Source organism: Ambystoma mexicanum, chromosome 13 (genome assembly GCF_040938575.1).
Source record: "Ambystoma mexicanum isolate Mex_15411 chromosome 13, UKY_AmexF1_1, whole genome shotgun sequence".
Taxonomy (NCBI): Eukaryota; Metazoa; Chordata; class Amphibia; order Caudata; family Ambystomatidae; genus Ambystoma; species Ambystoma mexicanum.
Window position 1 is genome coordinate 812642827 of NC_090938.1, and position 26126 is coordinate 812668952.

Genomic DNA, 26126 nt, shown 5'->3' on the forward strand with positions numbered 1-26126 from the left:
AAAAATTGCAACATTGGAAAAGGACTCCCAGTACTGACTGTCTTAAGGGCATGTCAGTTTTCCCATAAAAAGTGAATGAAAGCCCAGAGGAGTGCAGCTGAAGGCTGTGCTTCTCTGGCAAAGTCAGACCATAGTGTTTAAACAGCAGCAAAACGTTTGGGGGTGTACAACTGGAGGGAAAATTACACATAATGGAAATCTTTCCTAACAGGATGAGGCTGAGCAGGAGGCATATCCCAGCGCTGAGACCGAGCAGGGTGCATATATCAGCACTGAGGCTGAGCAGGATTCATCTACCAGCACTGAGGCTGAGCAGGATTCATCTACCAGCACTGAGGCTGAGCAGGGTGCATATATCAGCACTGAGGCTGAGCAGGATTCATCTACCAGCACTGAGGCTGAGCAGGGTGCATATCCCAGCACTGAGACCGAGTAGGATTCATCTACCAGCACTGAGGCTGAGCAGGATTCATCTACCAGCACTGAGGCTGAGCAGGGTGCATATATCAGCACTGAGGCTGAGCAGGATTCATATACCAGCACTGAGGCTGAGCAGGGTGCATATATCAGCACTGAGGCTGAGCAGGATTCATATACCAGCAATGAGGCTGAGCAGGATTCATCTACCAGCACTGAGGCTGAGCAGGATTCATCTACCAGCACTGAGGCTGAGCAGGATTCATCTACCAGCACTGAGGCTGAGCAGGATTCATCTGATTCATCTACCAGCACTGAGGCTGAGCAGGATTCATCTACCAGCACTGAGGCTGAGCAGGATTCATCTACCAGCACTGAGGCTGAGCAGGATTCATCTACCAGCACTGAGGCTGAGCAGGGTGCATATACCATCATTGAGGCTGAGCAGGGTACCTATATCATCTTTGAGCCTGAGCACGGGGCATATACCAGCACTGAGGCTGAGCAGGGTGCATATAGCAGTAGTGAGGCTGAGCAGGGTGCATATACCATCATTGACGCTGAGCAGTGTGCCTATATCATCTTTGAGGCTGAGCACGGGGCATATACCAGCACTGAGGCTGAGCAGGGTGCATAAAGCAGTAGTGAGGCTGAGCAGGGTGCGTATACCAGCAATGAGGCTGAGCAGGGTGCCTATACCATCTTTGAGGCGGAGCACGGAGCATATACCAGCACTGAGGCTGGGCAGGGTGCATATACCAGCAATAAGGCTGAGTAGGGTGCATATAGCAGTAGTGAGGTTGAGCAGGATTCATCTACCAGCAATGAGGCTGAGCAGGGTGCCTATACCATCTTTGAGACGGAGCACGGAGCATATACCAGCACTGAGGCTGGGCACGGTGCATATACCAGCAATAAGGCTGAGTAGGGTGCATATATCAGCACTGAGGCTGAGCAGGATTCATATACCAGCAATGAGGCTGAGCAGGATTCATCTACCAGCACTGAGGCTGAGCAGGATTCATCTACCAGCAATGAGGCTGAGCAGGGTGCCTATACCATCTTTGAGGCGGAGCACGGAGGATATACCAGCACTGAGGCTGGGCAGGGTGCATATACCAGCACTGAGGCTGAGTAGGGTGCATATGGATCGACGTGATTACAGCGAGGCATGAAATTGCAAATCTGAAAATATTGACTTGCAAAGCCATGCAGTGCAGTGATCACATCTATATATCTTTATTATGTGTTATATAGCACCACTAACCCGAAGGCCTCAGGGCGCTCACACAAACAGAACATCAAAAGAACAAACAGGAAAACATACAAAGGACAAAGGAGCTACAGCACATTGACCAAGTTCATTGTCGAAGAGGAGAGTCTTTATGTGTTTTTTAAAGAGGGTAGTTGAGGCACTCTCCATAAGATCCGAGGGAAGTGTGTTCCACAGAGCTGGGGCCCCAGAAATGTCAACTTGCTGCACCACTTTTCTTGAGGTTACCTTGTGGGTGGCTAAGTCTGGTGGTGCTGTTAGATCGTCGAACACGTCTAAAAGGGGTCCTATTTATTCTTGTAGTCAGAGAAGGCGGCGCCTCACCCCAGAGACATATAAAGACCATGACTAGGCCCTTCACCTGAATCCTTTGCTGGACCGGAAGCCAGTGCAGTCTCCTCCGGGCCTCAGTGACGTGGGCAAGACGTTTCAACCCACAGACAGCCCGTACAGTGCTATTCGGAATTACCTGCAATTTTCTAATGTGAGTCTGGGAGGTTCATACCAACAGACTATTGTAGTGATCCAGTTTAGTGTTTGATTGCAGCAGCGATCATTGCCCAGTTTGCCTCCGATAACAATTGATTGTTTATTTGTATAGCGCCTATATACAAAGTGCTTAAAGGAGGGGGGGGACATGGGAGAAGACAATTACATTCTTACAAGTCCTTGAAACAATTAAGAATGAGAATAATAACTATCAGAATCAGCCTGACGACATTTCAGATAGTGCAAGGAACAAATAGGGAGAAGAGGGGTAGGGAAAAAGGAGACAAACTAGCAGTAACATTACTCTGCCTGATGGCAAGTGATGCACTGCATGAGTATACAGAAGGTGGGGGGGGCTGGAGAGGTGAAGGTGTGGAGTTGAAGGGGAAGGAGAGGAACAAACAAGAACAGAAAGGTCCGATGACAGTTCAGCAAAGTGCAAGGAAGGGAGGGGAGGAGAAGACCAGGAGGGAAAGGAGGGGGAACGTGCAAGCTGCCATCAAAGTCGAGAGACAGATGATAGGAGTAAGTGCTAAGGGACAGAGAAAGAAACTGGGAAGGGGCACAAGACTGGGAAATTGGGCAGAAGTGCACAGAGACAATCACATGGGACATGGGGGAGGGTAAAAGGTGCAAGACAGAGACAGGGAGCATAGGGGTAGAAGGACAGGGTCCGGACAGGGAAGGGTAGGGGGAGCGGGAGAGGGCAGGTGGCTGCAAGGCAGGTGGCTACGATACTATGCCTGACGGCAATTGGGGTAGAACCGGACTTATCAGGACAAGGGGAGGAGCTACAGGGGAGGGACAGACGGTTACGATTACTATGGCCAACGACACCTAGGGGAGTGTCTGAGAATGTTAGCGTCTGAGGGGGAGGGTAAAGAAGGGTAAAGGGGAGGAGAGAGAAGGGGAAGGGAGGAGGTAGGGTGGGGTGAAAATAGAAATTGCAAGGGCAAAAGGGTGGGAGGGGGTAAGGGGCTGAGTGGGGGGGGCACACAGAATGACTCTGGGGCACACTCAGGGGAATGGGGGGCACACAGACAGACCAGGGGGCATGGGGGCACACAGACAGACTCAGGGGCATGTGGGGGCACACAGACAGACTCAGGGGCATGGGGGGCACACAGACAGACTCGGGGGCATGGGGGCACACAGAGACTCGGGGGCGAATCTGCCATAACAAATGGCCATAATAAGAGTGGGATGATTTAAGATGGCGGACCTGCTTAAACGATAGCTGCCAGTCAAAGGAGACTCCCAAAGTCTTAACACATACGGAGACTGGGATAACATGGTCTACAATTGTAAAGCTCTTATAACTTGGGTCCAGTTTTTTCAATTTTTGTTGTGTCCCTAAAATAAGCAGCTCCGTTTTAAATTGTTCAGAGCCAGAGAGTTCAGAGCCATCCATGATTGTGTGGCTAAAAAGACCTTGTTAATGTTCCCAGAGTCATCAACATAAGAACCAGAGAGCTTCAACACAATCTGGGCGTCGTCCACATGCATCCCCAAAGCAGACATTGCCGTAATGTTGTGGCACTACTGGTGGATATAGCGGCACAGAGGCTGAGCAGGGTGCATATAGCAGCACTGAAGCAGAGCAGGGTGCATATAGCAGCACTGGAGCTGAGCAGGGTGCATATAGCAGCACTGAAGCAGAGCAGGGTGCATATAGCAGCACAGAGGCTGAGCAGGGTGCATATAGCAGCACAGAGGCTGAGCAGGGTGCATATAGCAGCACTGAGGCTGAGCAGGGTGCATATAGCAGCACTGGAGCTGAGCAGGGTGCATATAGCAGCACTGGGTCTGAGCAGGGTGCATATAGCAGCACTGAGGCTGAGCAGGGTGCATATAGCAGCACTGGGGCTGAGCAGGGTGCATATAGCAGCACTGAAGCAGAGCAGGGTGCATATAGCAGCACAGAGGCTGAGCAGGGTGCATATAGCAGCACTGGGGCTGAGCAGGGTGCATATAGCAGCACAGAGGCTGAGCAGGGTGCATATAGCAGCACTGGGGCTGAGCAGGGTGCAAATACCAGCACTGAGGCTGAGCAGGGTGCATATAGCAGCACTGGGTCTGAGCAGGGTGCAAATACCAGCACTGAGGCTGAGCAGGATGCATATACCAGCACTGGAGCTGAGCAGGGTGCATATAGCAGCACTGGGTCTGAGCAGGGTGCATAAAGCAGCACTGAGGCTGAGCAAGATGCATATCTGAGCACTAAAATCAATCATGGTGTATGGGCCAGCACTGAGGCAAAGTACAATGGCTGTACCAGCTCTGAAGTCAAGCACATTTCATGTAATGAGGCAAAAGACTCTGCATGCACCCACCATGCTCAGCCTCCGTGCTGGTATATGTGCACACTGCTCAGTGCTGGTACATGCATCCTGCTCAGCCTCAGTGCTGGTACATGCACCCTGCTCAGCCACAGTGCTGGTACATGCACCCTGCTCATCCACAGTGCTGGTACATGCACCCTGCTCAGCCTCAGTGCTGGTACATGCACCCTGCCCAGCCTCAGTGCTGGTACATGCACCCTGCCCAGCCTCAGTGCTGGTACATGCACCCTGCCCAGCCTCAGTGCTGGTACATGCACCCTGCCCAGCCTCAGTGCTGGTACATGCACCGTGCTCAGCCTCAGTGCTGGTACATGCACCCTGCTCAGCCTCAGTGCTGGTATATGCACCCTGCTCAGCCACAGTGCTGGTATATGCACCCTGCTCAGCCACAGTGCTGGTATATGCACCCTGCTCAGCCTCAGTGCTGGTATATGCACCCTGCTCAGCCTCAGTGCTGGTATATGCACCCTGCCCAGCCTCAGTGCTGGTATATGCACCCTGCCCAGCCTCAGTGCTGGTATATGCACCCTGCTCAGCCACAGTGCTGGTACATGCACCCTGCTCAGCCTCAGTGCTGGTATATGCACCCTGCCCAGCCTCAGTGCTAGTATATGCACCCTGCTCAGCCTCAGTTTGTTTGTTTGTTTGTTTGTTTATTTGGTAATGCGCTCCAAGCCCGTGGGCATCTGGGCGCAGCAATACAAGAGGACTCGAAGCTTAGTTACAATGCCTGACACAGTCTATTACAGAAAAACAATGGTTACTTACAATGGGTGATACAGTACATATAGAATAACAAAGGTTAAGCGCGTAAGAATAACATCTTAACAGGTTGTAGCGTTTCCGCTAGGATGAGGATCGTTGCATGTCGTTGTTGTGCAGCCATTTGAGGGCGTGGGATCTGAATCTTGTGTAGGGTAGAGGGCGTCTAAGGTCGGATGGGAGTGTGTTCCATGATTGTGCAGCTCTAACTGGGAAGCTCACACCGCCCGCTGTGGTAAGTTTGAATCTAGGGACTTCCAGTAGAAAGGTGTTGGCAGATCTCGTCAGTCGGTTGGAGGGTCTCCAGTTGATTCTTTCCGCTAGGTAGGGGGGTGCTTGATTGTTGAGGCATTTAGAGGTGAGGGAAATAGTTTTAAGGAGGATTCTGTCTTTTATCTTTAGCCAGTGGGTTTCTGTCCGGTGTTTGGAGATATGCTCTCTGCGTGGGATGTTCAGAGCTGCTCTGAGAGCGTTATTTTGTAATCTCTGGAGTTTGTCAGTGACTGACTTGTTTGCGCCCGAGTATAAGGCGTTGCAATAGTCCAGTCTGGACATGACAAGGGCATTGGCCAAGGTGAGGCAGCTGGCACTGGACAGGAAGGGTCTGGCGGCACGGATAAGTTTACACGTGTAGGTGGTTGAGGAGGCGAGGGAGTTCATTTGCTTTTTGAGGGTAAGAGCTGAGTTAAGGTAAAAAACTAAAGTTTTGACCTCGCGCATAACCTTAATAGTGTTGTTATCGATGTTAAATGAGGCATAGTCCGGGGTGAGTTTGGATAAGTTGTGGTCTGAACCGAGGAGCAGGATTTCAGTTTTATCGTCGTTCAGGCAGAGGCCATGAGTGGCCATCCATGCTTGAATGAGGATGTAAATTTTATTCACCAGAGCCAAGTCCGCTTCATAGTTGCCCGAAAGGGGTATGAGGATCTGGGTGTCATCTGCGTAATTAGTGTAGGTGACGCCCAGTCTGTCCAACTTGTCGAACAATGGCCTGGTGAAGATGTTGTACATAGTGGGTGAGACACAGGAGCCCTGTGGGACTCCACATGTGATTTGGATGGGGTCGGCACAAGTGGAAGGGGAGAACACTCTCATGGTCCGGTTGGCTAGAAAGGATTGGACCCAAGCTATAGCATCTCTTGTGAAGTTGGCAGCCAGCTTGAGGTGGTTGCATAAGACTGCATGATCCACCAGATCAAAAGCTGCAGACAAGTCCAGTAAAAGTAGCAACGCCATTTTCCCATTATCCTTAAATTCCTCCATTTTAGTTTTAAGATCTATCAGGGCTGTTTCAGTGCCATGGAGTGGGCGGAAGCCCGATTGGCGCGAGCCTAGTAGATGATTAGCTTCCAGGTATTCTTGAATTTGGAGATAGGCTACTCTGTCGATAATTTTTAGTCGGAAGGGTACTGTGGTGATTGGCCTATAGTTGGTCGGGATAGATGGATCGAGGGTTTGTTTTTTGAGAAGGGGGAGGACCCAGGATTCTTTTAAGTTAGCTGGCACTGTGTTGGATTTGAAGGATGAGTTGATAAGCTTCGAGATGAAAGGGGCTAAGTCTCTGGCAGCGTCCTTTATTATTTGAGCTGGGCAGCTGTCGCCCTTACAGTTGAAGGGCTTCAGTGAGAGGATAGCCTTTTCAGTGTCGATGATGGAGATGGGTTTAAAGCTAAAAGGGGGGATGGTGATAGGTTCAGTTACTAGAGGCACTTGTTGATCAGTAGGAGAGAGGGTGTCTTTTTTATTCATTATTTTAAGTTGGAGGGTGGAGATTTTGTTTGATAGGGCATTCTGTATATTAGTGCACCATATCTTGTCCTTTGGGACCGTATCAGTTGGTTGGATAGGGGATTCCATTTCCCAGAGGATGGCAAAAAGTTCCTTGGTATTCGATTTGGCATTGGTAATTCTGTCATTGAATACGTTTTTTTTAGTGTTGATAATTTCTGACTTGTAGTGTTTTGTAGCTTGGGTTAGCTTAGCTTTGTTGTCATTGGTGGGCGAATTACGCCAGATAGTTTGGAGTTTTCGTTTCTGCTTTCTAAGGTCCTTAAGCTGGGGGGTGAACCAGGCATTGAGGTGGGCTTCTTGCTTGGCTTTGCATAGTTTTGCAGGTGCAATGGTGTCTAGTGCGTGAGACATAGCTTTATTGAAGGTGTCTACTAGTATGTCTGGGTCAGTGTTGTCCTTCAGACCGTTAATAGTGGGCAGGAGGAGGGGGATGAGTTTTTCTGTAGTAATGTCTTTTTTACTTCTGGTAGGGAGTGGTGGTATCATTTTGATAGTTTTAGGGCTGGGGAGGTCAAGTGTGGCAGTGAAATTTATTAGAGAGTGGTCAGTCCATAGTTGAGGGGTGATGGCAGTGATGACTATGTTGCAGTTGAGTTCTGATACCCAGTCAAGGGTTCTGCCTTTAGCATGTGTGGGGGAGAGAACTTTTTGGGTGAGGCCTTGGTCATTTAGGATAGCTGTTATAGAGAAGGCGTTTTTGTTGTCTGGCTCATTGAAGCCGATGTTAAAGTCGCCCAGCAGCAGCGTTTGCGAGTGACTTTGGGTATTGTTCGCTATGAGGGTAGTAAGGTCATCTTCAAAGTTTCCCAGGGGACCTGGGGGCCTGTAGATCAAGTGAATGGTTAGCGTGCGGTTATTAGAGAGTTGCATTTTTGCTGAGAGTACTTCGCAGGAAGCACAGGGGGGTGAGGTGGTGAGTCTGATAGGCAAAGTGGTTTTCGCGATGATTGCTAGGCCACCGCCTTTAGCATTGGGCCGGTCTACTCTGTGGATCTGGTAGTTGTCAGGTATGGCTAACATCAGTGAGGGTCCTGCTGCCTCATGGAGCCAGGTTTCTGTTACGGCAAGGAAGTCAATGCTACTGTTGTTTAGTATGTCAGCAATTTCAATTGCATGGGCTACCATGGATCTGGCATTGATAAGGGCTCCAGTAAGTGATAGGGTGTTCTTGGGAATAGGATGACTTGCAAGTGTGTCTGTATGTTTATTTTGACTCCGGCGTTTCTTTTGTTGGAGGTGAGTAGGAGTTAGGGTTAGAGTTAAAGGTGACGTAGTTAGTGTTTGCTTATCCATGTGTGTCTGTATAGATGGGAATCTAGCAGTATTGTTAGTACTGTTTCTTTTAGGTTCGTATATGCAAGGTAACCTTGCCCTGAGTCTCAGGTTTCTGTCTGTGGGGGGACGAGTAATAAAGGTAGCAAAGGTCATGATTGTAACTAGGAGGGTCAGGGAGGTCAAGTTTCTGCACATGGTAGTTGGTGTGGTTCCCTTGTTTCGCTAAGATGTCTGGCTAGGGTGACGCAATGTGTAGTGCAGGTGGCTAGTTGAAGCCAGGGCTGTGCCTAGTGTTAAAGGGCATGATATTCACAAAACACAGTATAAACAAGAGTGCATGGTCTGTTAATGAAGAAGGGCCACAGCACAATCAAGGTGGTCCGTTAGCGACTATGAGGCACAACACAGTTAAAGTGGTCCGTTAGCGACCATAAGTCACAACACAGTTAAGGTGGTCCGTTAGCGACCATAAGGCACAACACAATAAGGTGAACCATGAACACCTGGGTATAAGTAGCACCAAGAAAACTAGGGTCTAAGTATGTGGACACAGCTATGGCAGTTATCGTGGGTACGGGTCTAGATCAAATCATGCAAACATGAATCGGTGCATTAACAATGCAATGAGACACAATTTGAATGCATACATCAGGGGTACCTAGATTCGAATTTAGCAGGAGGAGCCAAAAAGGCACTGGCTAATAATGCAATGGGACACAATTTGAATGCATAACTCAGGGGTACCTGGATTCGAATTTAGCAGGATGAGCTTAAAGTTCAGTGGGCCACAAGATCAAAATGTATGAGCAAAGAAAGAAAGAAAAAAAAAAAAAAAAGAGCACAACTATGTAAAATGCCAGAGGGTGAATGGGCATAATAAGCGTAGTAATGATACCCATCAGGGTATGGTGAACGTGGGTCAAGCTATAGTGGCGCAATGTTATGGCAGTTTAGGCAACCTGAACGTCCCGTGCGGTGACTGCAGCGCATGACATGTGCTAGAAAGGCAGTGCGGAGAGCCGTTTGGGAGGATAGAGCAGGTAATATAGCTTAAGGCAAATATACTCACAGCCTCAAATGGGCAGGGGGTATGGCCCTGGCTTATGCCTCCCGGCGTTGGATAGGTGAAGAAGTAGGCTGTAGAAGCCAATCAGCCGGTGCCTCTCGTCGGATGAAGAAGCAGAGTGAAAGGGAGAATTCAAATGGCACGGGCAGCCATCTTGGAGTGCTTACCAGCACGTGTCTTGCAATGGCGATCAGGTGGCAATGCCTCAGTTAAATGGATGGCCACAGCTTGCATTAGCTTGCACATGTGAAGAAAACACGTGCGTTTCAATTACAAATATTGTAATGAAAAAAAAAATAATAAATAAAAAAAATGCTAATGGTTACCGGACCTAACGCGCTAAGAATAACCAAGAAACAGGGCTGAAATCATTAGTTTCGAGGTGACATACCTTAGTGCAATTCTACAGTAGGGGTGGCAGCTGTGGACCACTGCTCCAGCAGTGGCCAGGAGCTCCGGCGAATTTCGAGGGTGCATGTGCTGGCACATGCACCCTGCTCGGCCTCAGTGCTGGCATATGCACCGTGCTCAGCCTCAGTGCTGGCATATGCACCGTGCTCAGCCTCAGTATTAGTTTGTGCCTCCTGCTGGTGTCCATGGGGTCATCTTTTTTACAGCAATTATAATCTACTGTAGTCTGTGCATGCTTAACTACCGCTGTGCCCCTGTGTGTGCCATACTGGGACTGGCACTTTGCTACCTTCTGTGTACAGACACATACCATATCACAAACTGGATATCCATGAATCTCTGTGGGTGTTTTATTGGGGGGAGGTGGATATCCCTCTTGCGGTTTCAAGCGTGACAAACCCACTTACCTTTTGCGATTAACTCGTGCGCATTGGCCTGTCTCACCACTCTCTCGACAGCGTCCAATGGCTGGGCCTTAAACCCATAAGTGATATTCTCCTGCACCGGGCGGGTAAACAGCACCGGCTCCTGACTCACTAGCGCCATCTGCAGAGAGAACAGGGAGACACATGAGCACATAATCCTGCTCCCTAGCGCCATCTTCAGCAAGAGAACTGTTATTACGCCGAAACACAGTACACAATCCTGCTCCATAGCGCCATCTTCAGCAAGAGAACAGGGAGACACATGAGCACACAATCCTGCTCCCTAGCGCCATCTTCAGCAAGAGAACGGTTATTACACTGACACACAGTACACAATCCTGCTCACTAGCGCCATCTGCAGAGAGAACTGTTATTACACTGACACGCAGTACACAATCCTGATCACTAGCGCCATCTGCAGAGAGAACTGTTATTACACTGACAGGCAGTACACAATCCTGCTCCCTAGCGCCATCTTCAGCAAGAGAACTGTTATTACACTGACATGCAGTACACAATCCTGCTCCCTAGCGCCATCTTCAGCAAGAGAACTGTTATTACGCCAACACCCAGCACACAATCCTGCTCACTAGTGCCATCTTCAGCAAGAGAACAGGGAACACCTGAGCACACAATCCTGCTCCCTAGCGCATCTTCAGCAAGAGAACTGTTATTACACTGACACACAGTACACAATCCTGCTCCCTCGCGCCATCTTCAGCAAGAGAACTGTTATTACGCCAACACCCAGCACACAATCCTGCTCACTAGTGCCATCTGCAGAGACACGCATGGGTACACAATCCTGCTCACTAGTGCCATCTGCAGAGAGAACAGGGAGACACATGAGCACACAATCCTGCTCACTAGCGCCATCTTCAGCAAGAGAACTGGTATTACACTGACACACAATCCTGCTCACTAGTGCCATCTACAGAGAGAACAGAGAGACACATGAGCACAGAATCCTGCTCACTAGCGCCATCTTCAGCAAGAGAACTGGTATTACACTGACACACAATCCTGCTCACTAGTGCCATCTACAGAGAGAACAGAGAGACACATGAGCACAGAATCCTGCTCACTCGCGCCATCTTCAGCAAGAGAACTGCTATTAAACTGACACACAGTACACAATCCTGATCACTAGCACCATCTGCAGAGAGAAAAGAGACACATGGGCACACAATCCTGCTCACTGATGCCATCTTCAGCAAGAGAACTGTTATTACACTGACACACAGCACACAATCCTGCTCCCTAGCGCCATCTTCAGCAAGAGACTTTTATTACGCCAACACCCAGCACACAATCCTGCTCACTAGTGCCATCTGCAGAGACACGCATGGGTACACAATCCTGCTCACTAGTGCCATCTGCAGAGAGAACAGGGAGACACATGAGCACACAATCCTGCTCACTAGCGCCATCTTCATCAAGAAAGCTGCTACACTACACCAACACCCAGCACACAATCCCTGCTCCCTAGTGACATCTTCTGCAAGAGACATGTCATTACCCGGACACAGTTATTAGACGCACACCCAGCACACAATCCGTGCTAACCAGTGCCAGCTACAGAGAGAACAGGGAGACACATGGGGACACAATCCCTGCTCACTAGCGCCATCTGCAGCAAGAGAACTGTCATTACCCGGACACTGTTATTAGACACACACCCAGCACACAATCCGTGCTCACCAGTGCCAGCTGCAGAGAGAACAGGGAGACACATGGGGACACAATCCCTGCTCACTAGCGCCATCTGCAGCAAGAGAACTGTTATTACCCGGACACTGTTATTAGACGCACACCCAGCACACAATCCGTGCTCACCAGTGCCAGCTACAGAGAGAACAGGGAGACACATGGGGACACAATCCCTGCTCACTAGCGCCATCTGCAGCAAGAGAACTGTCATTACCCGGCCACTGTTATTAGACACACACCCAGCACACAATCCGTGCTCACTAGCGCCATCTGCAGAGAGAACAGGGAGACACATGGGGACACAATCCCTGCTCACTAGCGCCATCTGCAGCAAGAGAACTGTCATTACCCGGACACTGTTATTAGACACACACCCAGCACACAATCCGTGCTAACCAGTGCCAGCTACAGAGAGAACAGGGAGACACATGGGGACACAATCCCTGCTCACTAGCGCCATCTGCAGCAAGAGAACTGTCATTACCCGGACACTGTTATTAGACACACACCCAGCACACAATCCCTGATCACTAGCGCCATCTGCAGCAAGAGAACTGTCATTACCCGGACACTGTTATTAGACGCACACCCAGCACACAATCTGTGCTCACCAGTGCCAGCTGCAGAGAGAACAGGGAGACACATGGGGACACAATCCCTGCTCACTAGCGCCATCTGCAGCAAGAGAACTGTCATTACCCGGACACTGTTATTAGACGCACACCCAGCACACAATCCGTGCTAACCAGTGCCAGCTGCAGAGAGAACAGGGAGACACATGGGGACACAATCCCTGCTCACTAGCGCCATCTGCAGCAAGAGAACTGTCATTACCCGGACACTGTTATTAGACACACACCCAGCACACAATCCGTGCTCACCAGTGCCAGCTGCAGAGAGAACAGGGAGACACATGGGGACACAATCCCTGCTCACTAGCGCCATCTGCAGCAAGAGAACTGTTATTACCCGGACACTGTTATTAGACGCACACCCAGCACACAATCCGTGCTAACCAGTGCCAGCTACAGAGAGAACAGGGTGACACATGGGGACACAATCCCTGCTCACTAGCACCACCTGCAGCAAGAGAACTGTCATTACCCGGACACTGTTATTAGACGCACACCCAGCACACAATCCGTGCTAACCAGTGCCAGCTACAGAGAGAACAGGGAGACACATGGGGACACAATCCCTGCTCACTAGCGCCATCTGCAGCAAGAGAACTGTCATTACCCGGACACTGTTATTAGACGCACACCCAGCACACAATCTGTGCTCACCAGTGCCAGCTACAGAGAGAACAGGGAGACACATGGGGACACAATCCCTGCTCACTAGCGCCATCTGCAGCAAGAGAACTGTCATTACCCGGACACTGTTATTAGACGCACACCCAGCACACAATCTGTGCTCACCAGTGCCAGCTACAGAGAGAACAGGGAGACACATGGGGACACAATCCCTGCTCACTAGCGCCATCTGCAGCAAGAGAACTGTCATTACCCGGACACTGTTATTAGACGCACACCCAGCACACAATCTGTGCTCACCAGTGCCAGCTACAGAGAGAACAGGGAGACACATGGGGACACAATCCCTGCTCACTAGCGCCATCTGCAGCAAGAGAACTGTCATTACCCGGACACTGTTATTAGACGCACACCCAGCACACAATCCGTGCTAACCAGTGCCAGCTGCAGAGAGAACAGGGAGACACATGGGGACACAATCCCTGCTCACTAGCGCCATCTGCAGCAAGAGACATGTCATTACCCGGACACAGTTATTAGACGCACACCCAGCACACAATCTGTGCTCACCAGTGCCAGCCACAGAGAGAACAGGGAGACACATGGGGACACAATCCCTGCTCACTAGCGCCACCTGCAGCAAGAGAACTGTCATTACCCGGACACTGTTATTAGACGCACACCCAGCACACAATCTGTGCTCACCAGTGCCAGCTACAGAGAGAACAGGGAGACACATGGGGACACAATCCCTGCTCACTAGCGCCATCTGCAGCAAGAGAACTGTCATTACCCGGACACTGTTATTAGACGCACACCCAGCACACAATCTGTGCTCACCAGTGCCAGCTACAGAGAGAACAGGGAGACACATGGGGACACAATCCCTGCTCACTAGCGCCATCTGCAGCAAGAGAACTGTCATTACCCGGACACTGTTATTAGACGCACACCCAGCACACAATCCGTGCTCACCAGTGCCAGCTGCAGAGAGAACAGGGAGACACATGGGGACACAATCCCTGCTCACTAGCACCACCTGCAGCAAGAGAACTGTCATTACCCGGACACTGTTATTAGACGCACACCCAGCACACAATCCGTGCTCACCAGTGCCAGCTGCAGAGAGAACAGGGAGACACATGGGGACACAATCCCTGCTCACTAGCACCACCTGCAGCAAGAGAACTGTCATTACCCGGACACTGTTATTAGACGCACACCCAGCACACAATCCGTGCTCACCAGTGCCAGCTGCAGAGAGAACAGGGAGACACATGGGGACACAATCCCTGCTCACTAGCACCACCTGCAGCAAGAGAACTGTCATTACCCGGACACTGTTATTAGACGCACACCCAGCACACAATCCGTGCTCACCAGTGCCAGCTGCAGAGAGAACAGGGAGACACATGGGGACACAATCCCTGCTCACTAGCACCACCTGCAGCAAGAGAACTGTCATTACCCGGACACTGTTATTAGACGCACACCCAGCACACAATCCGTGCTCACCAGTGCCAGCTGCAGAGAGAACAGGGAGACACATGGGGACACAATCCCTGCTCACTAGCACCACCTGCAGCAAGAGAACTGTCATTACCCGGACACTGTTATTAGACGCACACCCAGCACACAATCCGTGCTCACCAGTGCCAGCTGCAGAGAGAACAGGGAGACACATGGGGACACAATCCCTGCTCACTAGCACCACCTGCAGCAAGAGAACTGTCATTACCCGGACACTGTTATTAGACACACACCCAGCACACAATCCGTGCTCACCAGTGCCAGCTGCAGAGAGAACAGGGAGACACATGGGGACACAATCCCTGCTCACTAGCACCACCTGCAGCAAGAGAACTGTCATTACCCGGACACTGTTATTAGACGCACACCCAGCACACAATCTGTGCTCACCAGTGCCAGCTGCAGAGAGAACAGGGAGACACATGGGGACACAATCCCTGCTCACTAGCGCCATCTGCAGCAAGAGAACTGTCATTACCCGGACACTGTTATTAGACGCACACCCAGCACACAATCTGTGCTCACCAGTGCCAGCTACAGAGAGAACAGGGAGACACATGGGGACACAATCCCTGCTCACTAGCGCCATCTGCAGCAAGAGAACTGTCATTACCCGGCCACTGTTATTAGACACACACCCAGCACACAATCCGTGCTCACTAGCGCCATCTGCAGAGAGAACAGGGAGACACATGGGGACACAATCCCTGCTCACTAGCGCCATCTGCAGCAAGAGAACTGTCATTACCCGGACACTGTTATTAGACACACACCCAGCACACAATCCGTGCTAACCAGTGCCAGCTACAGAGAGAACAGGGAGACACATGGGGACACAATCCCTGCTCACTAGCGCCATCTGCAGCAAGAGAACTGTCATTACCCGGACACTGTTATTAGACACACACCCAGCACACAATCCGTGCTAACCAGTGCCAGCTGCAGAGAGAACAGGGAGACACATGGGGACACAATCCCTGCTCACTAGCACCACCTGCAGCAAGAGAACTGTCATTACCCGGACACTGTTATTAGACGCACACCCAGCACACAATCTGTGCTCACCAGTGCCAGCCACAGAGAGAACAGGGAGACACATGGGGACACAATCCCTGCTCACTAGCGCCATCTGCAGCAAGAGAACTGTCATTACCCGGACACTGTTATTAGACGCACACCCAGCACACAATCCGTGCTAACCAGTGCCAGCTACAGAGAGAACAGGGTGACACATGGGGACACAATCCCTGCTCACTAGCGCCATCTGCAGCAAGAGAACTGTCATTACCCGGACACTGTTATTAGACACACACCCAGCACACAATCTGTGCTCACCAGTGCCAGTTACAGAGAGAACAGGGAGACACATGGGGACACAATCCCTGCTCACTAGCGCCACCTGCAGCAAGAGAACTGTCATTACCCGGACACTGTTATTAGACACACACCCAGCACACAATCCGTGCTCACCAGTGCCAGCTGCAGAGAGAACAGGGAGACACATGGGGACACAATCCCTGCTCACTAGCGCCATCTGCAGCAAGAGAACTGTCATTACCCGGACACTGTTATTAGACACACACCCAGCACACAATCTGTGCTCACCAGTGCCAGCTGCAGAGAGAACAGGGAGACACATGGGGACACAATCCCTGCTCACTAGCACCACCTGCAGCAAGAGAACTGTCATTACCCGGACACTGTTATTAGACGCACACCCAGCACACAATCCGTGCTCACCAGTGCCAGCTACAGAGAGAACAGGGAGACACATGGGGACACAATCCCTGCTCACTAGCGCCATCTGCAGCAAGAGAACTGTCATTACCCGGACACTGTTATTAGACACACACCCAGCACACAATCTGTGCTCACCAGTGCCAGCTGCAGAGAGAACAGGGAGACACATGGGGACACAATCCCTGCTCACTAGCGCCATCTGCAGCAAGAGAACTGTTATTACCCGGACACTTATTAGACGCACACCCAGCACACAATCCGTGCTCACCAGTGCCAGCTACAGAGAGAACAGGGAGACACATGGGGACACAATCCCTGCTCACTAGCGCCATCTGCAGCAAGAGAACTGTCATTACCCGGACACTGTTATTAGACGCACACCCAGCACACAATCCGTGCTCACCAGTGCCAGCTGCAGAGAGAACAGGGAGACACATGGGGACACAATCCCTGCTCACTAGCGCCATCTGCAGCAAGAGAACTGTCATTACCCGGACACTGTTATTAGACACACACCCAGCACACAATCCGTGCTAACCAGTGCCAGCTACAGAGAGAACAGGGAGACACATGGGGACACAATCCCTGCTCACTAGCGCCATCTGCAGCAAGAGAACTGTCATTACCCGGCCACTGTTATTAGACACACACCCAGCACACAATCCGTGCTAACCAGTGCCAGCTGCAGAGAGAACAGGGAGACACATGGGGACACAATCCCTGCTCACTAGCGCCATCTGCAGCAAGAGAACTGTCATTACCCGGACACTGTTATTAGACACACACCCAGCACACAATCTGTGCTCACCAGTGCCAGCCACAGAGAGAACAGGGAGACACATGGGGACACAATCCCTGCTCACTAGCGCCATCTGCAGCAAGAGAACTGTCATTACCCGGACACTGTTATTAGACGCACACCCAGCACACAATCTGTGCTCACCAGTGCCAGCTACAGAGAGAACAGGGAGACACATGGGGACACAATCCCTGCTCACTAGCGCCATCTGCAGCAAGAGAACTGTCATTACCCGGACACTGTTATTAGACGCACACCCAGCACACAATCTGTGCTCACCAGTGCCAGCCACAGAGAGAACAGGGAGACACATGGGGACACAATCCCTGCTCACTAGCGCCATCTGCAGCAAGAGAACTGTCATTACCCGGACACTGTTATTAGACGCACACCCAGCACACAATCTGTGCTCACCAGTGCCAGCCACAGAGAGAACAGGGAGACACATGGGGACACAATCCCTGCTCACTAGCGCCATCTGCAGCAAGAGAACTGTTATTACCCGGACACTGTTATTAGACACACACCCAGCACACAATCCGTGCTCACCAGTGCCAGCTACAGAGAGAACAGGGAGACACTTGGGGACACAATCCCTGCTCACTAGCGCCATCTGCAGCAAGAGAACTGTCATTACCCGGACACTGTTATTAGACGCACACCCAGCACACAATCTGTGCTCACCAGTGCCAGCTGCAGAGAGAACAGGGAGACACATGGGGACACAATCCCTGCTCACTAGCGCCATCTGCAGCAAGAGAACTGTCATTACCCGGACACTGTTATTAGACGCACACCCAGCACACAATCTGTGCTCACCAGTGCCAGCTACAGAGAGAACAGGGAGACACATGGGGACACAATCCCTGCTCACTAGCGCCATCTGCAGCAAGAGAACTGTCATTACCCGGACACTGTTATTAGACGCACACCCAGCACACAATCCGTGCTAACCAGTGCCAGCTGCAGAGAGAACAGGGAGACACATGGGGACACAATCCCTGCTCACTAGCGCCATCTGCAGCAAGAGAACTGTCATTACCCGGACACTGTTATTAGACACACACCCAGCACACAATCTGTGCTCACCAGTGCCAGCTGCAGAGAGAACAGGGAGACATATGGGGACACAATCCCTGCTCACTAGCGACATCTGCAGCAAGAGAACTGCTATTACATAAACACACAGAACACAATCCTGGCTCAGCAGCACCATCTGCAGAAAGAAAAGGATGTCACATGAGCATCCAATCCCTACTTAACCGCACTGTTATCCGCATGAGAAATGTTAATGCATGAACACACAGCACACAATCAAAGCTCTCACGTGCCACTGGCAGTGAGAAGAGGGTGACACATTAGCACAGGAAGGGAACATCTAACATAGGACTACACAGCCCTCACCTCTGCCTCACTAGCGCCCCCTACAGGAAGGAAACATCTAACATACGACTACAGGGCCCACAATCCTGGCTCACTAGCTCCCCCTACAGGAAGGGATCATCTAACATAGGACTACACAGCCCTCACCTCTGCCTCACTAGCGCCCCCTATAGGAAGGGAACATCTAACATACGAATACAGGGCCCACAATCCTGGCTCACTAGCGCCCCCAACAGGAAAGGAACATCTAACATATGACTACACGGACCACCATTCTGGCTCACTAGCACCCCCTACAGGAAGGGAACATCTAACTTATGTCTACACAGCCCACAATCCGGTCCCACTAGTGCTCCTACAGGAATGGAAAATCTAACATTGGACTACACAGCCCACAATCCTGGCTCACTAGCGCCCCTACAGGAAGGGAACATCCAATATATGGCTACACGGCCCACAATCCTGGCACACTAGGGCCCCCTATAGGAAGGGAACATCTAATATAGGACTACACGGCCCACAATCCTGGCTCACTAGAGCCCCCTACAGGAAGGGAACATCTAACATATGTCTACACAGCCCACAGCCCTGCCACACTAACTCCCCCTACAGGAAGGGAACATCCAACATATGACTACACAGCCCACAATCCTGGCTCACTAGCGCCCCATATAGGAAGGGAACATCCAACATAGGACTACAGAGCCCACAATCCTGCCCCACTAGCGCCCCTACAGGAAGGGAACATCTAACACATGACTACACGGCCCACAATCCTGGCTCACTAGCGCCCCCTACAGGAAAGAAACATCTAACCTAGGACTACACAGCCCACAATCCTGGCTCACTAGCACCCCTACAGGAAGGGAACATCTATAATATGACTACAGGGCCCACAAGTCTGCCTCACTGGCACCCCCTACAGAAGGAAACATCTACCATATGACTACACAGCCCACATTCCTGGCTCACAAGCACCCCCTACAGGAAGGGAACATCTAACATAGGACTACAAAGTCTTGTAGCATTTGTCTAATATTTACCAGTAGGGAGGAATAATTTGTTGTGGACAGTGACTCAATATCTTTAGTAATGTTGACCCCCCAAATATTTTATCGCATTATCTGGCCAACTGTAGTGAAAAAGACTTCTAGTGTATAGAGGGTCCTCTCAGCCAAGTTCAATGGATTTTTGAAGAAAGTTGGAAGTTCAATGGACTGGTTTACATGGAACCTGGGTATGAATTTAGGTGAAACACTAGGATGTGTTCTAAGTGCAGCCTTGTTCTTGTGGATAACAAAGAAAGGGTCTTGTACTGATAATACGTGTCGCTCACTAACCCGTCTTATAGAGGTGATGGCTACTAGGAAAGCTGTCTTGTAGGTAGGGTGTTTGAGGCTGGCTTTGTGCATAGGCTCGAAGCGTGGACCCATGAGCTTTGAGAGTACAGAATTAAGATCCCAACCTGGTGGCGAGTTGGAAATTGGAGGGTAAAGTATCTTTACTCCCTCCATGAAAGTCTTGATAACAGGAACTTTCTAGCAAGACACCTTGTTTTGTGAAGTAGTGTGCGCAGACAGAGCCGCTAGGTGAACTTTGATGGAGCTACATACTAGACCAGAGTCTAGTAGATAGAGCATGTAGTGAAGAATGTTTGTTGGGGAACATTCAATTGGATTTACAGCTTGTGTTCGGCACCATATCACAAATATTTTCCATTTGTTGAAGTAGCAGTGCCTGGGGTTAGGTTTGCGTGCCTCCTTTGAGGTAATTTTAAGTGTCCGAACTCTATGACTTCGGGAGCCAGGCTGCCCAGTTCATAGATTGAGGATTTGGGTGGAGAGTTGTTCCCTCGTGCTGTGATAGTTTGTTGTAGGGGCATGGGAGTTTGACTGGTTTGCACATCGCCAGTTTGAGCAGATGTGGAAACCATGGTTGTTCTTGCCCACACAGGAGCCATCAGGATTAGTGTTGCTTGTTCCTGGTGAATCTTGTGCACGATCCTGCTGAGGAGAGTTGTTGGGGGTGACGGGGGGGGGGTGTGAGGGACAAGCATAAGCACATTTCCCTGACCAGTTCATCCACAGGGCGTTCCCCTTGGATTGTGGTTGAGGGAGCCTGGATGCGAAGTCGAGGCATTGTGCGTTTTGTGGTGAACAAGTCTAAAGGAGGATAACCCCACAGGAAGATCATTATTTTTTATTTTTTATTTGGTTGGTTGATAAAATCATCCTTTCTAATATATACAAATCGTTAATTTAGAAGTTTTAACAGTTTCACAGTTTGCAATTTTGCTAACACTTTACAATGATATTAATCCCATTGCATTCATAATACAAAAAAATTGGTAAAACATTTAACTTCATACAAACAACTTTTAGATCTCTCAACAGTTTACGATAGTATTCGTCAGAGTAATTAGCGCTAGAACTCTTAATCTAGCTAGTTTGATGATTTGGGAAGTATGAGATCCAAGTACTGAATTATCGCAATGCCAACAGCTAGTCTTGTGTTTGTAAAAAGCCAAAACCATATTTCACTTGTCTCCATTTGAAGATGTTTAAAAGTAAAATTCTTGAATAGCATATTTCTCTCATCCTTTAGTTCCAGACACATTACAATACAGTGTTGCAGTGTTTCACGCTCTGTTACATTTTTGCAGAATCGATAATAATTTTGTTCAATTGGTATTAATTTTCTTCTCACCAGCACATCCCTAGCGGGCCAGAAATTCAGCCTAAATCGCAGAAATTGTGTTTGTATGTATGGGGACAGACACTTAATAAGATAGTCAGACATGACACGAAATATTTTATGGCCCAACAATAACGTATTAAAATCTTTGTAGGTCATACAACGATTTCGGTTCATGATTTTGAGCTTAACCCGCTCAGGATTTTGTAGCAATTGATCTAGATCATCCGCTAAAGCATTTGTAGCACATTCAAGCCATGTTTCAGGAAACATGTGTTTTGCAGGTAATAAAGATTTTGTTTAGAATTTCTCTGCTGAATTGCCACTCGTGCTCCTGTGGTTTCTGCTTCGAGTGTCTGCTAGAGCATCGAGTTCCCCCGAACGTGTTGCGAGACTAGGAACATATTTCCGCTTGAGTGCCCACTTCACCATTTTATGGGACAGCCTGGACAGACTTGGAGAGTGTGTGCCTCCCAGCTCATTTATGTAAAACATGGCAGTGATGTGGCTGTGAGAATTTGCACCGTCTGACCTGCTAGATGCAGTTGAAAAGCTTGTAGGGATTTGAGTACTGCTAGTACGGCTTCCCATACGGACAGTGAGGTGTCTGTTGTAAGTATTGCTTGAACTGGTGGCTTGTGAAAGGGTTTTCCTTTTAACACATTTTCCTTGGACCATCAGCGAAGTGCTTATGCCAGGGTTAGCGAAACAACCACTAGATCGTCCCACTTACCGCTTGCCTGAGACCGTTGTTTCGCTAACGGCTCCTGCATTGAGCGCATACGCAGCTGTGTACGTGGAACTAGACAAATGCATGAAGCCATCATCCTGAGCAGGTGCATTGCCTTGCGTACGGTTATTTGCTGACCAGCGAGATATTGCAGAATTTGCAGCAGCATGTTTTGAAATCTTTCGTTTGAGGGGAAGACTAGCCACTCTCTTGTCCTCATGATAGCTCCCAGGAACTGCTTAGTTTGACTGGGAACAAGACTGGATTTGTTCTCTTTGATTGAGAACCCCAATTGCAACAGAAGGTTGATTGTTCTCTGGGTATTGTGCTTGCAATTTTGAAGGTATTCCCCTGTTATTAGCCAGTCGTGCAGATAAGGGTACACTGGGATTGATTCTCTGCGCAAGTGTACCGCCAGTACCTTGGTGAATACTGTAAAGACTGGAAGGGGAGTTATCTGTACTCCTGCTCTCTATATGGAATAGTAGAAGCACAGAGCACCCCAGTGAAGATTCTCTATAGGGCAGAGAAGGACGAGCAATAAAGGCCTAGCTTCTCAGGAGGTAACGCGGGCTGGTTCTTAAGTACAGTGTAGTCCCCAAGCCCCCACAAAGGAATGTCCACACACGATGTTATGTGATAACACAGTTCTTTATGTAAATAAGGTTCAAGATATATACACAATCAATAACACACGTGGTTTGGCAAAACTAATATGGCAAATCTATACAATGTCTATGCGGTACCACACTTAACTCTTGACTCCTTAAAAATGCACCAACTGCTGACAGTTCTAATGGAACACAAATCAAACAGTAATGGGTATCAGCATCAGACATAGGAAGGAAGACAAGTTAGGATAAACAATGGCAGGACAGTACTTTAGCTACCAAGACACAGTTCTGTGTGAGGATCCCCCACTATGGCAACCTGCAAATAAAGTGTATAAACAAGACCAGTTCATTATTGTTTAGTCTTGTTTCCTGTTAAAAATGTTCTACTACCCCAATGTACCTGAGTTTAGCAGAGTTTCTTCAACGGTTCATCGACGGATCGCTCGTGGGTGAACTCCCTTTAGACCAGGAGTCACAGGGCATTCCTAGTCCTCCAACAATGTGAACCTTGGCATTGAGAGTCCCAGATGAAAAGAGTTTGTTGCCGCAAAGATGATTCAATGAAGAACGTAGGCCTGGCAGCGGGCGTCAGGTGTCGGCGATCGGCACTCGATTTTGGCTTCCTTTCAGATCTTCGTCGGCGTCTTTGTGGACTTTGGTTGGTGGGAAACCCACCGACGGATTCTCCTTGGTCGTCGACGACCTCGACTTTCTCTGGCAGGAAAAAGCATTCAGCGGTGATGGCAAGGCAGCCCTCCATTTATGATATGATAATGGCATTTATAACGCGCCTATACACAAGTGTTTCAAAGCGCGATGAGGCAAGGGAGGGGGAACAGAGGGAAGACAGAGACAGCGATCTTACTAGGCCAGGTGACATTGAGATCGCGCAAGTGCACAGGAGGGGGGAAGGGGAGAAGTGCAGGGGGGAAACTGGGAGGGGGCAGTGCAGAACATAAGATAACCGTGATAAAAAATAAAGGTAAATAAATAAAATAAATAAAGACAATAAAAAAGAAGTACAGCCAGCTCGTGGCAAGGGTAAGGGCAGACATCAGGTGTCAAGTGCTGGTGGGGGACTGTAGGGATACAGAAACAGTCCCCAAGTGCAAGGGTTGTCAGGGGGGCAGTGCAGATGTGCAACTGGCAGGGAGGGGACCTGGGCCCAAGATCAGAGTGTAGCCAGGTAAACCAGTGCAGTTTCAGTTTCAACCAGGAGACCAGCAGGGGAGCAGAGGAGAGAAAGCAGAAGCAAAGAGGAAGGTCTTGAGGTGCTTTCGGAACCAGAGATGGTTCTCAAGTTTCAGAGAGGCAGGGAGGCTGTTCAAGAGGGAGGCCTAAGCAAAAGAAACATCTACCACCAACTCGTTTCTTGGAGAAGCGAGTGACCCTGAGGGAGTTGGTGGCAGATGAGTGAAGTGCTCGAGAAGGAAGATGTTTAGGAAGAGAGGGTTGAAGATATTGAGGGCCCCAGGCCCAGAAGGCCTTATGGACAATGCAGAGGGTTTTGAACGTAATCCTCGCTGCCACTGGGAGCCATTGCAGAGATTTCAGTCCTGGAAAGATACGATCCCTGGGCTTGAGGCCAAGGACAAGTCTTGAAGTCCTGTTTTGGATGAGTTGCGGAGAGTAGAGGCAGGCAGATTTTGAAAGAGGCGGTTGCAGTAGTCCAGCCTAGAGAGAACCAGAGCTCTGGAGACAGTGGGCTTCTGGGGAAAGAGAGGAAAGGAAGAATACCTCTGAGGAGGTGCAGCTGGTAGTGTGACTTCTTGGAGATGTCGGAGATGTGAGGAGAGAAGGAGAGTGTGGAGTCGAAGATGACCCTGAGGATTTTAGCCTCACAGGTGGGAGCAGGAAGAGGGCCAAGAGAAGACGGGCAGAGAGCTGCAGGGAAGGAGGGAGTGGGTGTGCCAATGAGGAGAATCTCGGTCTTACTGGCATTAAGGCAGATATCATTGGTGGCACACCACTCCTGAATAGCAGACAGTCATAGATGAGAGAAGGAGAAGAGGTGGCAGAAGGGAGCCTGAAAATGAGTTGAGCGTCATCCTCATAGCACTGAATGTTGGGGCAGAGAGCGCCAATGCGGTGGGCAGGACATGCCAGTTATTGGTTGAACAGCAAGTGAGAGAGATTAGACCCATGGGGAACACCACAGGTAAAGCTAGAGATAGAAATGGAGGAAAGGAAGGACCCAATTTGGACCTGGGAGGGTCGAGTGGAGAGGAAAGAAGTCAGCCAAGCCAGGGTCTGATAAGTGATACCCAGGTTATCACAGAGACGGTTGAGCAGGATGGCATGGTTGACCATGTCAAAGGCAGAAGAGAGATCAAGTAAGATGAAGACACAGGGGGTGTTGGAATCAAGGTAGGAGAGCAGGTCTTCACGGATGTTCAGGAGAGCAGTTTCCGTGCTTCTGGCAGCTCTGAAGCCAGACTGATGGTCATGGAGACAACCAACAGATTCAGTGTGATGATTAAGCTGGGAGATGGCCAGCTTTTCCATGAGTTTGCCCAGGAAAGGAGTGTTGGAGATTGGGCGATGGTTAGCTGGGCGGGAAGGGGCGGCAGAGGGTTTCTTAAGGAGAGGGTGCAGAAGGGAGTGCTTCAGGGGGTAAGGGAAGACTCCAGTGGTGAAGGAGTGGGTCCGGAAGTCAGCCAGAGCAGGAGCCAGAGTGTCAATATGATCCTTCATGGTTTTAAAGGAACAGGGTGAACCTGTTTTGACGAGTCTTTCATAGATCGGACTTGTCTGGAAACCTCGTCGGTGGAGAACAGGGCAGAGGCAGAGAAGGAGGAAGGAGAGGTGGCCGAAGAAGGACCAGAGGAAGAGCAGGGAGAAGAGGGAGGAGGGGGAGAGGAAGAGAGAGAGAGGGCAGGATGTCCTGAGTTTTAGTGATGAAATGAAAAGCCAGGGCTGTGCAGAGGGCTTTGGAGGGGACAGGAGAGGTAGATACTGCAGCAGGATTGGCCAGCTCCTTGCAGATTTTAAGGAGTTTGGCTGAGTTGTTAGATGCCGCAGAGATGCAGTCTTGGATGTGGGCTCTCTTCTTGGTACGGACAGAGAGCTTTGGCAAAAGGTAGAGCGGTGTGGCTCTGGTCGTCGAGCAGCACAGCGTCAAGATGTCCCCGCTTCTGGTTCCGACTCGACGGGCCTCCAGCAGTCACAGAAATTCTCCGAACCCCGGTCAATGGCAATGGACTTCGATGGCCTCAATATCCGGGTGCTTCACTTCGAGGATCCTCAACTGACCCAGTTTCCGGTCGACAGCCTTTCGGGACTGGCTTCCAGTGTGCCTCAGTGAAGATAAGCTTTTGCACGATGTTGCCGCGTAGCTCGGGGAAGAGGTCTCCTAGCCAGGTCCTCTCTCAGATCAGTCCTCGACAGATTCAACAGCTTTCGGATCGGGTTGAGGGAAA

The 26126-nt window shown here is 50.0% G+C and overlaps 1 protein-coding gene across 7 annotated transcripts in view; it reads right to left on the minus strand.

The window, feature by feature from the left end:
• The window catches only part of LOC138522049 (antigen peptide transporter 1-like), a 142202-nt gene that overhangs the window by 26483 nt on the left and 89593 nt on the right, over positions 1-26126 (minus strand). For all 7 annotated transcript variants that reach the window (XM_069635274.1, XM_069635280.1, XM_069635278.1 and 4 more), the window contains exon 10: positions 10234-10372. In XM_069635274.1, the coding sequence (XP_069491375.1) occupies positions 10234-10372 (139 nt within the window). The remainder of the gene's footprint in view (positions 1-10233; positions 10373-26126) is intronic.